General features: G+C 45.9%; 1 protein-coding gene across 4 annotated transcripts in view; it reads right to left on the bottom strand.

The window, feature by feature from the left end:
* Positions 1-1380: 1380 nt before the first annotated feature.
* Positions 1381-16079, bottom strand: part of LOC131670770 (diacylglycerol O-acyltransferase 1) — a 70894-nt gene continuing 56195 nt past the window's right edge. For all 4 annotated transcript variants that reach the window (XM_058946669.1, XM_058946672.1, XM_058946670.1 and 1 more), the window contains 5 exons: positions 15836-15944; positions 8365-8409; positions 5726-5904; positions 3144-3294; positions 1381-2816 (listed from right to left, as the gene is read on the bottom strand). In XM_058946669.1, coding sequence (XP_058802652.1) covers positions 2640-2816; positions 3144-3294; positions 5726-5904; positions 8365-8409; positions 15836-15944 — 661 coding nt within the window. In that variant the 3' untranslated portion in view covers positions 1381-2639. The remainder of the gene's footprint in view (positions 2817-3143; positions 3295-5725; positions 5905-8364; positions 8410-15835; positions 15945-16079) is intronic.

Raw genomic sequence — 16079 nt, 5'->3', positions numbered from 1 at the left:
AATTACTAATAATCTTAATAAATTAACATGATCAGTTGAAACTACATTATTGGCAACCCGGCCAATAGAATATTTAGAAGTGTAAATTCTAGGAAAGACATTAAATGAAATTTCGCGTGCTTCAATGTCGACAGATTTTTAATTGGTAGAAAATAGAAAGATTAGTGTGATCTATTTGTGAATGTCTCATCTTAGTATTCCTACTTACATATACGTGCAAATACGCAAAGCAGTCACATCATCAAGTAGCGTCAGACGATCATCAAGAGCCAAGATCCTTCGTTCTCTCTCTCTCTCTCTCGTCTTGGTAAAGCGGATCCCCTTGACGGCTCGTCCACATACATCGCGCTGACGCAGACGTATGTCCACCTGTCCCGGCGGCCGCATCATTAATTTAAGCATCGCCTTGACGCACCAAGCAGCAGCAGTAGCACCCTTTGGAAATCGCGAGTGGCACGTTAAAAAAGCATTAGTTTTCCTCGGCAACCCCCCTGAGACGGAGATTTCTTTCTGCTTCTTCTTCCTCTTCTTCTCTTGCAGCAGTAGCAGTAGCAGCAGCAGCAGTAGCTCCTTTCATGCTCGACGAGCGCGAGAAAGTCCTGCGGTAGGAGATGAATTTTGTATCCGCCAGAGATGCCTGTGATAGTACGCACTTTCGATGCATTCAAAGTGCAAAGCTGGTCTTTCTTTCGCCCAGCCATGCTAATGGTCTTCAAACGCTAGGATGCTATCGATTCCGGGAATCGTTTTTTCGCGTTCTCGACCTGGATTTTCGACCATTTTACACGTGTTTCCAATTACGTTTTTAGACGACGAGACAGAAGTAAATTAAAAAATGACAATGCAATTTTCAAAGCAATATAATATTTATAAACGTTCTGAGATAACGCGATCCAATTACGAAATATTCAGCGACTACAGGTTCCAACAATGAATCGCAGTAACATTTTTTTAAAATAATATAACCGATTAATTGAAATGAAATGAGCTATTGTGAGCTATTGAGAGTTGAAGTAATAAAATAAGTTTGAATTTTTAACAATTATTGGTCTCGACTTTTCTTGATTGTATTGTAAAAAATGTGTAGCTGTAAAAAATGATCTGCTCATTCAGCAATCCATTATTCTATATTCTCACTCGTAGATCATTCAGTCGAGTGGAAAATCTGCACTCAAAATGAAATACTTATTTGTACAAGTGTTCAGGAAAAAATTGTGAGTTTCAATAAGGAATGAGAGAATAAACGTTTTTAAATAATAAGACAAATTCTTAACAAGACCTACATTTATTTAAGCTCCTTACGTACTCGATCAGAAAATAAACTTTGCAGACTTTTTATTCTCAACCCCCCCCCCCCTTCCCGCCCCTCTTTCATCCCAACACCCAGTTAGCTTCGATACGCCAGACACGGATGAGACAAACTTCGTTTCCCTCGCAATTTCCCTGCGGATGCAAATGTGTACGCGTCTGGCGCGATTCGCACCGCATTTATTTATTCCTCAAGAGTACATTTGTGTTGACGTTACGAACATTCCTGCACGTGTTTCGTTTATTTACAAAGTTCAGTAAAAAATTTACAAAAGAGGAACAAATGTCTCTTAGATATAAAGTCTAAGTTACGATAAACATGTTTATGTTTTTGTACACAAACACCGGCAGCCGTAAGCATTAAGAAAGAGAGAAAGAGAGACAAAGACGGAGTGCATTAAATCTCTTCCGCTAAAATACACGCTGTGGTAACTTCATCGCGTCTCGTTGCTCTCGAGTTTCTTAAATTCTAGTGGCAAATGTTGGCTGTCATATTATCTCTTTTTTTACAATTTGCCACGCACAATTTTTCTACGTGAATGTACATTTCTACGTTTACAAATCGCGCGATTAGCGATCACATGTTTCGTTGAACAAAAATATAAGGCAATTTCGGTGATAAAACATTTGCTTATCGAAGTATAAAGGAAATCTATAAATCTCTAAATAATAACATCTAGATATTTTAAAATATATATATATATATATATATATCCCTCCGAGTAGCGAATCTTCCCGTCGTCTTGTCGTGTGCAAAGCATTAAAAATGTAGTATCAAAATGAATAACAATGTACTGTAAATAAATATCACGTACACAAGTGATTGCAGGAAACACTTACAAATTGTAATAAATGTCATAGAAAAATCTCGTGAAAGCGCGACGTGCCTTCTCTTTGAATCGCGTCATTGAGCATTGAACAGGTAATACAAAAGTACAATCAGTGAATGAACGGCGCTTTGTATTAAGGGGACACGAAAAAAAGACGGAGTAGAGAGGGGGGGGGGGGGGAGGAGGAAGTCGGGAAATAATACAAAAGGCGAGAACGAGCACGCGACACTCTATCAATTTATCCCGGGAGACTTGGGCGATTCACAACGAAAAATCATTTACTCGCGGGCTATTAGGTCTGAAATCGAATGTTCTCGCGGCGTGGCGAGCGGCGACGGGGAGAAGAAGAAAAAGGCGCACGAGCAAACAAACGCGGAGAAGACGACGCGAGTAAAGCGATTCCTTTCTTCGCGCGTGATTCGATTTTGCGCGAAAAGAGCAGCAGCAACAGCGTCGGCGACAGCTTCTCTGCTTGTTATTTCGCTGTCGGTGTGTATCTTCTTAGACGTGCGAGTAATCCTCGAGGAGGGTCTCGCCATAGTGGGTGACCACGTAGTCGTGGTAGTACATCATGATGCAGAGTGGCTGGCCAATGATGAGACTCGCCCAGACGACGATGTTGCCCCACCTGGCGCCCCAGTTTCTCTCCACGTGCTTGCTCAGCACCGATAAGGGAATCTGTTGGCAGAGCGCGGTAGCCTTGTCAGTGCCCGTTTTCAACCGAGCTTTCTCTTTATGCAGAGGAGCTTTCACCTCGCAGCAGCGACACCTTTCTTTTCCTTCTTTTCTGAATATTCATCGACACGCTAATAGTGCCGAATATTCATGTGCGCACCGCGCCGGCATCAAAACAATTACGGCCAAATTTCATGATTAATGCAGCAAGATTATTGCAGAAAAAGCGTTTTCCAGGCAGCTTGCCGGCAAACCGTTGAATAGCCAAGCGTCGCCGAGGACGCGACCCAACCAACCCGGTGCGCGCTGCGAGGCAAGAGGCTCACTTACCTGGCCCATCATTCCCATGAACGCCCAGATTTTGAAGGTCTTCAGCGGTACGCTAACAAGGTACTCGTGGAAGAAGGCGCTGATAAAGAAGACCGTCACGCTCGCGACCGTTTTGCTGTAGCCCATCTCCACCACCGGTATGTACAGGTGTCTGCAAGAGGATAGAGGCGAGTTTTTTAATTAGCATCTCGACCGACAAGGACTTTGCAGGGCAACAGCGAAGACAACAAGACGGTGGGCAAACACTAGACGCGCTGCGTGTTTCAGAGGAGAGATACTTAAAAATTCGAAGCGTGAGTCGTAAAGCGAGCGACGTGCATGCGAATGTGGATGCCGGTAATTTAAGGACTGGCCGTTGCCTCGTTGCCTCGGCCGCGCTCTTTACACGTGCTAAATTTCCTTGGCAGACAGTTGTTTGCGCGCGTCCCCCTGCAACTTTAAAGGAGTCGTCTTCGCCGTCCTCGTCGACTGCGCATAAACCAGCTGCAAGCGTCTTTTTGCTGCCTGCGGCCAAGAGACCGAGGAACCCGCGTGTTCGCGCCTCGCGTACGAACAAAAATGCCGAGATTACATTTTGTTTTCTCACACCTGAGAGGGCAGGTAGGCCGCGGACCGTGCCGTCCTCCTCTTATTTTCTTTCTCGAAACCACACGCGCTACCACTGATCGTCCCAGTCGTCGGCCATCTCCAAATTTAATGAATAAATAAATGAGCTATCCGCCGAGATTAACATTTAAACGAGAAAAAAATACGGAATCAGCCGCATTCTGGAGCTCTTCGTTAGAAGTGCATAATTGAAAAGAGCGCGGACATGCCCGGGTGCGCGCGCCTAAACGCCGAGAAATAAAAAGAGGGGGGCGTTCGTATAGAGCGAGGTAAGCTCCCGTAGGCGGCCGCATAAATACATACGTTATATTACAATCTCGTAGTGTGCCTTGGGATAAACAGCCTTAAGTGAGTCGCCCGAGGGCGGGAGATGCCTATCGGCTTTTCCCATTACAAACTTGAAAAGAGACGCTATTTCGCAGGCCGAGAGATAGCAGGTAGCGCTGATCACGCGAGCTCGAGGAATAAATAGACAGCCGCGGAAAAGCGAGCGAGCGAGAGGCGCGAAATTCGGGTATCTCGTCGTATCTCTCACGCGCCAACGGCCTGCTCGTTTCAGGTGAAATAATAGCCGCGGACAAAGCCACTTGCCTCCCCCGCCTGTTTTTCTTCATCCTGATCGTCAGCCGCGCGGTTTTATTAGCCCGCCCCACGATAACGCAGTATTTTACGCGCGCCGACTCTGTAATTCCCATTTTTCGCGTCGCATTAATAAAGCGTGTTTTATGAATAGCACGCGAGCGTAGTGGCCATAACGGAATGACTAAGTGTTTGTTTTGACAAGGGTCCGCGTCGTTCCACCGGCGAAACAAATATGAGGGCGCGAAACATCAATTTCACTCCGACGCGGCGCGGCCATCGAGTTAAAATGAGATGCGCTCGAGAAGCAGCGTGTATCGAGTATTTTCGTAATGCGGCGAAGAGCACATTAACCGCACAACGGGAAGAAAATCGTTGTTTCCTTCGGCGCTTTCTCCTGCTCCTCTATAGGTACATCAAGTAACATGGGAACTTTTTTCGTGAAACACGCTCTCTAATGAAGTTTTTTGACTATTGTCTGCAGAGGCAGTCGACAAAGGTTTGCTTTAAAAACTCATAGCCTACTTTCCTTTTTTTACCTTTTCTTTAGTCTCCGTTTATTTCTACACTATTTTCCAAACAGCCTTGCAGAGCTTTTATGGCGAAATTGGAAAAAAGTGCGTTTGATGGGTATTCGATGAAGCAGTGATTGAATAACGCTCAACGCACTCTATTATATAATCTGCGATCAAATTGATATTTTATTTTTCAAGTTGCAGTGGTGCAATCGTTTTTCGATAACGAATAGTTTATTGATACAATTAGATGTGTTGACACGGCTCTCGATACGCAATCAGCTATTGATTATTAATATCGAGCCGAGCGTGTTTGTCATCAAATGACGTAGGAGGCTCGGTCCGGCAACTCAAATGTTTGCCGCTGTCCGCTTCGCCCTATGCATCGGTCATCGTTTATTCGAAGCTACTTGTGCAAGCAGGAAACACACATCATTACGTATACACGCCAGTCTCTCTACCAATGGATTTTTATTTGCAGGAATTGGTAAAACATTTCAAATTGAAGCGCTCTATTCAGTGAAAGCTGATGTTATCCGCAAATACGATATTTATCTATGGAATCAAAATATCCGAAGCAACTTTGGATAGTGATTTTGTTGTATTTTATCAGTAAACGAACGAAATAAAAAATTTCCAATAATATGAAAACATCGGCGCCCCGCAAAACTATATTTGTCTTCCGATTACTATGCAATTTATTTTGGCAAGTGTTTGTCCACTGGCAAAATCGAAATAGTATATTTTTTCGATAAAGATATATCGCGAGCCACCTCGATATACGAAGTTAAATATTAGTCAGAGCGTGTCCATCATCCATTTCAATATTCGCGGGGTACGTGTCACGCAGCAGCGGAAAACAAATGAAAATTTTCAATTTACCTTACGGCCCAGCGATGGACGGGCATATTCCAGGTCCTCCAGAAAGTGTCGATGTTATTTGCGTTCCACCAGTCGCAGTAGAAATTTCTATCGGCGAAATGCAGCATCTCGCCCATGAGGTTGAGATAAGAGTGGAAAGACAGATAGAAAAAGCAGAGCCACATCAGGTGATTCGGTATCTGCGAAGATAAAGAAAGTTGGTTTGCGCCCCGGTGACAATGGCTCGCGTCGAGGCGCGCGCACGGCTACGGGCCGACCGAGCTAGGCGAGCGCGTTTTCGGGATAAAAGCCGTTATCGATCACTTAGCCCCGGCGACGCGCTCGTTAACAGGATGCAAATTTTCCGCTCTCGCATCCAGTCATTCTCTAATTCGACTTTGTGCCCGCGGTCCAGCCTCGCCTGCCTCTTCTCCGACCCCACGCGATTTTCTTTATCGTAGCTTTTTCCAATCTCTGCTCTTTCATGCCAGCCCTGAGACGGAGACGGAACAAAGACCAAATAACAGCGTATGAATATTCAGCGCTATCGGTACAGAAAAAGTTCGGGAGAGTTGAGAAAAATTTTTCACGCGCGGCCTTCGTTACGGTCTCCCCTCATTCGATGTCTCGTCAGCGGCAGAGTCACTCTTTGCATCTCAATCAGCGAGAGGCGGTTGGTCTTGGCGCGTCTGGAGAATCCGCAAGTTTTATCCATGTCAAAGCGTGCAATATCAATGGCAACGCGCGGGGCGGTCAAGTCGCCGCGGGCCATCGTCGGCGACAGCAGCGAAAACTTGCGTTCGCTCTCTCTCTCTCTCTCTCTCTCTCTCTCTCTCTCTCTCTCTCTGTAGCTCGACGTTTTAATTTCGTTTCCTCCCTTCGTTGTAAGCCCAACAGCGAATCAGCTGCAAATACCGATCTCACAAAGAACCTCGCCAACGGTAAACTTTGAGCTTCTTTCCACGAGGGCTGTACGCTTTGAGCGTCGTATACGCACGGAAAACACGAGAGCATCGCGTTCTCTCTGGTCACAAAGCCTCTTGCCCAACTGACGCTGTATCAAAATCCTCAACCATTCTGTTCGCTCCCAACGTATAAAACATACAATTCAGGCTTATCAAATTGCTAGTTCATGCATGCCGGAGATAAAGCCTGCGGATTTGTAATCAGTAAAATTCAGCATGGCTCGCGATCTCATATCTCAGCATTATAGTATTCGATATTGTATTCTAATTGTTCTTTTTTTTCACGCCACTCCACGTGTGAATGTTTTATCGTAACGCGGCAGCGCGTAAAATTAGAATTTCGTGGGTAGAGGGGGAAGGGGAGAAAAAAAAAGAAGAAATTGAGCTAGAACGAGATCAAATCTGCTTTAATCTTGCCGTGAAAACGAGTAGTTCTCAGGTCATTCATTCGAGGACGACGGGATATGACAATCGTCGTCGTCGAGTGAAATGAGACGCTCTATTTCGCGGAGAGCAGTTCTCATTATACTTTTCCACCTGGCCGACTTAGCATGATTACAGTCCATACTTTTCTCAAAGAGAAATCAAATTATCCGGCACGTGCTCTCTCTTTCAGTCGCGCGCGAACGCATAGAGAACTGCATTCGCGCAAACTGAAGACGTGTGTAACGAGATTGAGAAGATTACCGAGAACGAGAAAATGAGATGCTCTAATTTTATTCGCACCGCCCCTTCGAGAGGCTTTGTCGCTCGCATGCAAGAGAGTCAGCTCTCACGCGCTGCATCCGACCAAGAAAGACAACGCGGAAATATAATCGATTGCAACAACGACGTGACTCTGATCGGAGAACTCGGCGTCTTCGTTGCAGCCAATACACGCGATATTCACGCAACTCGACAAGTTTCCGCGTCGAGTTGTTGAAGTGACGAGGTAAAAAATCGAGCGCACCGCCTATTTGCTGAAATATCGCAAGCGAGACTTGATGCTGCTTTGACATGGAACTCGGTTGACGACGGTTGTTTTCAAGGTAATAAATTTGTTTGATTTTTGCGCGCGCGGCCGCGCGCGCAAGTGCCATAAAATTATCTGGAAATTGCCGCCGCCAATCAGGCGAATCGACTGCGGGCCATTAGCGAGTCAGCGCGCGAATGGCCCATAATCGTTGAGATCGCAACAATTAGCGCGATGGCGATTCTCAAAGGTCCGAATAATTTGAGCGGCGAGGTGCAGTCTTCAATTATCTGGTTGGGAGCTCGTTAGCTGGCGGGGCGAAGCGAAGCGAGTTCTTTCTTATCCGCGAGAGAGGGGGCTTTCAATTAGCGCGCGTACGAATAAATTGGCTGCTCGCGGATTAATTTGCCAGCTGGTTTTGAGAGATGGAAAACGCGATTAGCGCTCTGCTCTCGCGCAGGCACATTGTTTTTCCTGCGACGACGTGGAAACTGCGAAATCTCATTGCGGTTGTTCGCGGTACCTTTAAACTTCCGGCTAACTCGATTTCTATTGACTGGTGTGCGCTGCGCGCGCCTTCCGGATCGACGAGCCAGCCAGACCGAGATATATAAGGTTTTAGCTTGGCGCTACGCGCTCGCTGCTGAAATGTAAGGCCTGCCGGCAGCTGCAACTCGTGTGCTCGCGTACCTCGCTAGTTGCATTATTTTTCCCGTGTGCTGCTGGTTCCGGACCAAACTTACCGCCAGTTTCAGCAGACGCTCGGATGCCTTGGCCACGTCCATGTTCTGAAACACAGTTATAACAATTAACATCGTCTTTCAATTTCATCCATATTACTTGTTAATCACCTCGAATAAATAGCTCATTCCAAAAGCATACAGTTATGAAGATAAATTGCTGAATATTTAATGAAGTTAAGTGTCGTATCCGTTCCCAATAAAAAACATCACTTCGAAATAACTTGAACTCGATTGCGAATAAATAAATTAACCCTCGCAGCAAATGGATAATAAATATTTTGAACCTGGATAAGTAAATAACGATAGAAATGCAATTGAAAGCCTTATGCAAATAAACAACCCATTGGCTAACGAATATTAGTCCTTAATCTTACCAAATCAAAGAGGAAAAAGTCACGAGGGGGAGGAAAAGCCATTTAGACTCACCTAAGGAAAATACAATGTGAAGTTCTTGTGCTAACAAATAGCAACTACCGTCCACAAGGCGAGGCTCGATTTGCCTTCGCAATAGAATAAGTTTGAATGTTTATTCGAGACGGACAGTAACTCGTCCTACCAGGACGCTGCCTTTCGGAGCAAGCGCAGCACCAATTGCTTGGACGCAGGCATCGTACAACGTGGCTCCTGTGGATCGAGACGAATCGACTAGTCGCCGCTTATCGCCCAGCCCTCGGTGGAAGCGTCGTCGGTCGCAGAGTTACATACACGTGTACCGAAACGCGGTAAAGATAAACGTACCACGACACAACGCAAACAAACAGAAAGAGCGGCAGCCGAGCATCTTACGATTTTCCGCGAAATAACCAAGGGGAAACGCCCTTGTCCTTTGGGTCTGGTCGTGGATATTCAATCGAACGCAGCGAAGGGAAAGCGCCGTTCCAAAATCGGTTAAGCCACACGGACTCTGCTACCTGAGCACGGCACTCAGGGCAGCAGCCTTCTTTATTGACGACCGAACCGGCAGCACGCGTTGAGAATTCGGCGGAGCGAATAAAAATACATAGCAAAGTGCCAATAACTACGACATCTCACCGGAATTTGATATCTCAAGATTTGGCTTTCTCCAGGCAGGTCGAGGAGTACCTGAGAGCGCCCGGCACCGAACCTTTTTTTATTACGTGGCGCGGAAAATGGACGGATCAAGAAGAACGTTTCTCGACTTTCTATCTCTTGGGCGTCGAGGAGTTCCCGACAAACAACTATATCTATCATTTTTTTTTTCGTGTGTATTGGTAGCACTTGAATCATCGCAAGGCTATTTATGAGCTTGAGCTCGTTTCCGACACGACGTGCGTGCGAGAATGACAATTTTCGCTGCTGAACGGGAAAATTGAAAAGCAAACTCGTCCCCGCGTTAAGGAGCCCAAACGGCGCGAACAAAATTGAATACAGTTCATTTGATTTTGCATCCTGTTACGGACATCAAATGAGTTTTCTCATTTGAGAAAACTAATAAATACGCCGTCAAATTAATTATATATTCTTTGAGGTGCTTAAAATCGGTGGGCTGTTGAATATAAAAAGCACACAGTTGCGCTCTAGTGCCATCATAAATCACTCCGTATTTAGGCGAAGTCATTCTTATGCAGCACTTACATTTCGCCGAGGAATAATTAGGAAATAGGGTAAGCCTCTTTCGCGAGCTTGGCTACCCATCAGAACTTACTTACGCGCGAATGGAGATGTCGAAAGTGCTGGGCGATGGTCGAATTGCCAGGGGAGAAAGAGCGCGTATGACGATAAAAAACTCGGGGTAGATTCAATTAGCACCTCGCTTACTCACTCGCAGGCTATCCCTCTCGAGGGTGAAACGCCAGCCTCTTAACTGCAGCCCGACAATCAATTAGAGCCTCTCTCCCTCTTGCTCTGTATGCTCTTTCCCTTTCGGTGCGCCATTTCCTTTCCGTACGCACTTATGCGGATTTTTCGTGCGAATTGTAGGAAAAGGATAGGCAGGAATGGGAGCCCTTGTTTGACCAAAGAAGCTCCGCTTTGAGTGATTTTTAATTGTATTTTTCTTGTCGCGCGATTCATTCTATATCCGATGGGTCTAACTGAAATAACACGGCCGATAATGCGGTAAAGATGAGAGCGAAGCTCTGTATCTTGCTCCTCAATCTCACTCTCGCGCCGTGTTAGTCTACTTTATTGCCCGCGGTTCTGTTTGCCGTGTCGTCTCTGTCTCTCTCTCTCTCTCTCTCTCTCTCTCTCTGGCTCTTTTTCCCTCTAAGCTCTCGCGGCTTCAGCAAACTCTGCTCGTAGATCTTCTGTTAGAATCACCCAGTCGGCGAGGCGAGTGAAATATTAATGGGAACAATAGAATAGAGCTGAAATCAATTAAGTAATTAATTTGTCTAAGCGCAAGTGCTTAAGCATGCGAGCGAACCCGTAGCAGCGTGAATCTCCCGCTCGCTCTCTCAGTCGCGGAACGTTGCACCTGACTGATCGATAAACTGTTGGCCCCTTTCATCGGCTTATTATAAGCCTCTCCATAGCTCGTCTAAGGTTTCTTACTCTTTATTTCCATGATACACGATTCAAGTACGATAAGCGAGTACGAACAGAGAGCGTTCACCCCCTTCGTAGGCTGTCGCGTGATATGTTCGTTGACGTCTCTTCAATTCAATACAGATTTTCAGGAGATTACTGTTGTTGAAAAAGAAAAGACTACGTGGACATTTCATTCCATTGGTCTCCGCCTCTAATCTCGGTATACGTAAATTAACCATGGGGACACGATTTTAAGATGCAAATGAAAAGCCAATTATTGGATTAGGCGACATTAAGGACTGCAAACTACATGTGCAAGCGGTTGACATATTGTTTATTTTACAATCTAATTTGGAAAGAAGTTCAACACCATTTTCTTAATTGAATGAGAGTTTATTCGGATATGTGAAACGAGAGAATGGTCATTGATAGACCATCACGTTAATTATAGAGATTCTTTTTTGGATGCGGTGCGAGAATAGCAGATTTGATCTGTGCGCGCGTCAAATTACCAAGTGTTTTAATCATTCATTCAATCATTACCATTTCGCATCGATTTCCGAATTTCCACATGGCCGAGTTTTAAACGATCCGATAATCAGATTGCCGGCTCTTCGAAGAGAGAGTGAGGTGCCTTGCCGCGCTATTTCGCATAATTCGATCAAGGGCTCACTTAGTCGAGACGATTAAAAGCAAATTAAGTGAATTTAACGCGGGCTGGCTGCTTGAAATTTTGATCCGTTCGCGGAATCGTGCCTTAGGTGTCTTGCGCGAATACATCAATTTTATTCGGTGCACTGAAGATATGGGGCGAGCTTCTCTCGTCACTAGCTCGGAAGAAAGAGAGAGAGAGAGAGAGAAAGAGATCGAGCCTTTCACTCGGCCACTCTCTAATTCTCAGATGCGCGTGCAATTCCGCACTTACCGTCTGACGAAGAGTACGCGTACGAGACGCGTCCTTCACCTTTTCTTCTTACTTTCGTCCGATTAAGTATTCCGACTTGAGATTCATTTTCGCTGCTCCGTCCCCGAAGGATCTTGGCGCGGGAAGAGCGGGCGAAATTTGAAGAATGTCGGCAGGAGATAGGCTACGCAACAGCTCAAAGTTACGGCTTCATTGTCGAACAGCCGCTAAGTAGGTCGAGTGAGACGTAGCCGATATACCGCGAAACAAAGAGCAGCTGCGGGTCGTCAAACGTCTTAATATACGCTGCATCTGGCGCTCGGCATTAATGAAATTCTTGCGGAGCGCGCTGGCTGACTGCGAGCGAAAAAATTCGCGGCATAATAAAAAATTCTTGGGGCGCTCATTACGAATTCAGCGGCGCCGCGCTCTTCCGCGAGTATCGTTGGCATTTTATGACTGGCGGTAGATCAGACGTCGCGCGACTCGGAGCGAACGGAAGAGAGCAGAAGAATGAAATTTAAGAACATCGTCGACGGCGCGGCGAGCGACGACGAAGCCGAATTCCTAGGCCACATAATACTAGTGCGCGCCGGCCAGCGCGCCAAAGGGAATGCCGACGAAAGAACAGCGTGCCTTGCCTCATAATAAAACTGGTCGCAGGCGCGAGCGCGAATTCCGTCCGACGAGCCTCGTACGGCTGACTGTTAGCGCGCGCTCGAGCTTTGCCGAATTTCCAGCACGCGGCGCGCTCTCTTAATTACGCCCAAATGAGCAGAGGGGGAGCAGGAGGATTGGTCGCCGTAAAAAGTAAGGGCTTCAACGCCGCGCGTAACAAGCAAGCGGAAATCATCAGCGAGAGGGAAGAGAAGCCGATGGCGAATCGATGCCGACGCATTTCGTCGCGCAAGGAGACGTTGCTCCGCGTCGCCAAGTCGTCTCCTCTAAAATCCCTAAAACGATCAGCTCGCACTCATGTGCCTCCCGGGACGACGCAACGATGAACTCGTGCTTGCGCCCGCCTCTCTTTTGCCTCTCTTTGCTCCATCGTAATACGACCAAAGGCAACCACTGCTAGCCATTATTGCTCACGGCAACGAGTATCGCAGCCACGCGCGATCTTGGCGTGCTTGTTTTTGTATTTGAAATCGATATTTTCTATAACGCTGCTGCTTCACCGCGGAGCATCGTCGTTAAAAAAAAAAGCTCCACGGCGCCTTTCTCGAAAACTGCAAATGTTGAAGTTTCCAGAAGAATAATAAAGCTGTTTACTGCCTGGAGCTACTTGAACAACGCCGGAGATTGTCGGAAGTGTTTACACGACTCGACTTTGCTCTACCAAAGTGAGCTCCGCAGCATGCTCATTTCAATTTTAAAATATCAACTGATTTTTCCTGTCGCAAATTTGCAATGTCGATTGAATACAGCTAGCTGCGCGTGTTTTCGGTAACTCGCAAACGACGATCAATGAGCGGCGGTCGCACGCAGTTGTACGAAGGTACGACCCTCGTCAGCGAAAATGAGCGCGTCCCCCAGCGTTAGCTGGCCAAAGATAGCGACTCGTCGAGATAGTTAGAAGTAGCGTTACTAGTAGTTGGGCAGTTGCAAAGTGGGAATGTAAGGGAGTTGTTCTCTCTCGCGGGCTGGCGCGCGTTGACCTTCCCCGACGAAAACTTTCGAGCAGCGGAGGCGTGCGCGCCCGTGATTAGGGGAACCGGGAGCATAGCCGTGGGAAGGGACTTGCTGTTCGTTGTCCAAGTTATTAAGTATTAACAGCCCGGTACGTCCGTCGTCGGGGCTAAGTGGATTGCCGCGCAAATCGTTGCGGCAAATCGTTTACCGTCGTGCATACGTGTGCCCGAGTGAGAGAAAGAGGGAGAAAGAGAAAACGACAGCTAGCGAGCGCGATAAACTGCACCGGCAAAGCAGTAAACCGTATGGCTGAGGCTGTCACGTGTATGGCTTGGTTGCTTGCTCGCCACCTGTATACAAGCGCATACTTTTTCAAGTATGCAGCTTTCTGGGGATAAACGCCTTGTCCTTTTTACCACAGCGCAACAATGTTTTTCTTCACCCCCCCCCCCCCCCACTCCTGACAAACTCGACTTCACCTACTATTGGTTTTAAGGAAAAATAGAGGCCTGACTTTCGAAGCTTATATCGTTGCGAAAAAATAATCGCATTCTAATGGGACATGTGTAGCGTTGAAGCTTAAGATCTTGTACATCGATAGATTCGTGAACGATACATCTAGATCGATTAGCAAAACTGTAGCGGCAAGGGGAAGGAAAATAATATAGCTTTTCGAGCTATTTCAAGCCCGAGCAACTTCAAACAGTCACCGTTTCATCAGCAAAGCTTGAACGCCGGAAAAAATGAAGCTTATATTTTAATGTCGTTCTGAAGTAGTTGCCGTGTAATTAAAAAATAAATCAATTAGTTTACTGGCAAGTAGCGAAAATGTTATTTCGTCAATGGCTTCTCCGATTACTTTCGAACTTGATGTCAACCATCGAAAAGCTTTTGAGCTTTTCAATTTTTCATACACTTTTCAACATATTACTTGAATGATTAAATGCCAGCAGGTCAAATTTTAGCATTACGTTCAAAGGTAAAACGTAAAATCTCAATGTATAGCGGCTCGAGTGTAACACAATACTAACTTATCGCTGCCTGTAGCTAAAGCAAATAGTATTTTTGGAAAACAATGTTCAATTTTAAGAAGTTAAACATTTAAACATTTAAGTAATATGCTTAAAAAATTATGAAAAATGATAAAGCTCAAAAACTTCTAAATGTTTTGCATCAAATCCGAAAGTAATCGAACGAACAATTGACGAGAGAATGTTTTTCAAGATTGCTGTTTACAAATAAATCAATCGATATTTTTTAAATTTATTTAGAAAGAATTTAAACTTCAAAGCTTTTATGACGAAATGGTAGCTGTGCGAAGTAGCCCATGTCTGAAATAGCTTGAAAATTCGTGAACCACTGAGAATCGGTCGATGCAAAATACTTTGAGCTTCAACACTATGTTAATCACATTTTCATGCTCATCTTCTTCTTGACCGATTGTAAACTATTTCACTTGAGCCAACGACAACCATACATATTCAAGTCAACCTAGGATATTGTTCCAATATTTTTTCTATCTTCAAATAAGATTTTGTAGCATTGCCGCTGGGGACTGGCCAGAAAGAACGTAATAATGGTCATCTAGAGGGCTGATTAAGCGCAATGAGGAAATAAAAGAAGGCGGTGGCGCGCGTAGACCAGGGCGGGTGCAGTCTTTTAATAGAGTCGGAGATGAGGAGCGATGGCCATATAACGTGGCAAGACGCCTACGCGCAACTGGATAGGTATCCCCTTGGTATTGTACTCGTGCACACTTATAGACAGGCGAACGCACATAGCCACACACGCACAGAGGCACACATACTCGTGTATGTCGCAGGGGCCATTAACGAGAAAGATTGATGGCTTCGATTTGTCGCCGCGCGCGCCTCCAATTGCCATCGCTCCCGAGTGCACTCGACCGAGTGTCACGTTCCTCTACGTTCTCGTCTATTTGTTTCCTTTTTTTATTATGTTACATTGTTCGACACACACACGCGCACACACACAGATCACTATGAAGAAGAGAGAGTGTGTGTGTGTGTGTGTGTGTGTGAGCGCTTACTGTTTTATTATTCATTTATCCGCTCGTCGTGCGTACGAGGAAAACATATTCTTTTACGGATAACTCCGAATGTCGTCGGCTCATCAATGTTACACGAGCGCCGAGGCTTGTTACCTTTTTACGATGCTATCAGACCTCACCTATAGTGCTGGTAATTCCTCGTCAAGACTCATACTCGAGCGAGCTGTATCAGGCTTGCTTTCATTAAAAATTATGACTGTCGCGCTCTCTTTGTTCCCCCACGTGGCTGTGCTCAAAAGGATGAATAATGTGGCGAAAACGTGAAAAGCGAGCTGTGACATCGCCATTCTTGTCTTATTCTTCTCCGCCTTCATTTTTAATTTTAATACGGAGGATAAAAGGCATCGCGAGGCGCTGTAAGGTCCGTCTGTACTTACGCTGAAAGGTATGAGGGAGTTCTTCACCGAGGGAATCATCCACTGCTGGAACAGCGACATCACCACCTGGCAGCCGACGACCACCTCGAGTATGCGCTTGATTAAAAACCTGAAAGCCAGTGCAAAGAAACACAAAATATTAGAGAGAGAGAGAGAGAATGAACGTAAGCAGACGCAGGCCGAGCTGATCCGCGCGAGCGCGCCCCCGTTTAACCACTCTCGATTTACTCCTGAGAAATTTATT

This window comes from Phymastichus coffea, unplaced genomic scaffold, assembly GCF_024137745.1.
Source record: "Phymastichus coffea isolate CEN01 unplaced genomic scaffold, Cenicafe_Pcof_1.1 PCOF00115, whole genome shotgun sequence".
NCBI lineage: Eukaryota > Metazoa > Arthropoda > Insecta > Hymenoptera > Eulophidae > Phymastichus > Phymastichus coffea.
Note: the sequence above shows the minus strand (reverse complement) of the source record. Positions and strands in the feature narration are given on the sequence as shown.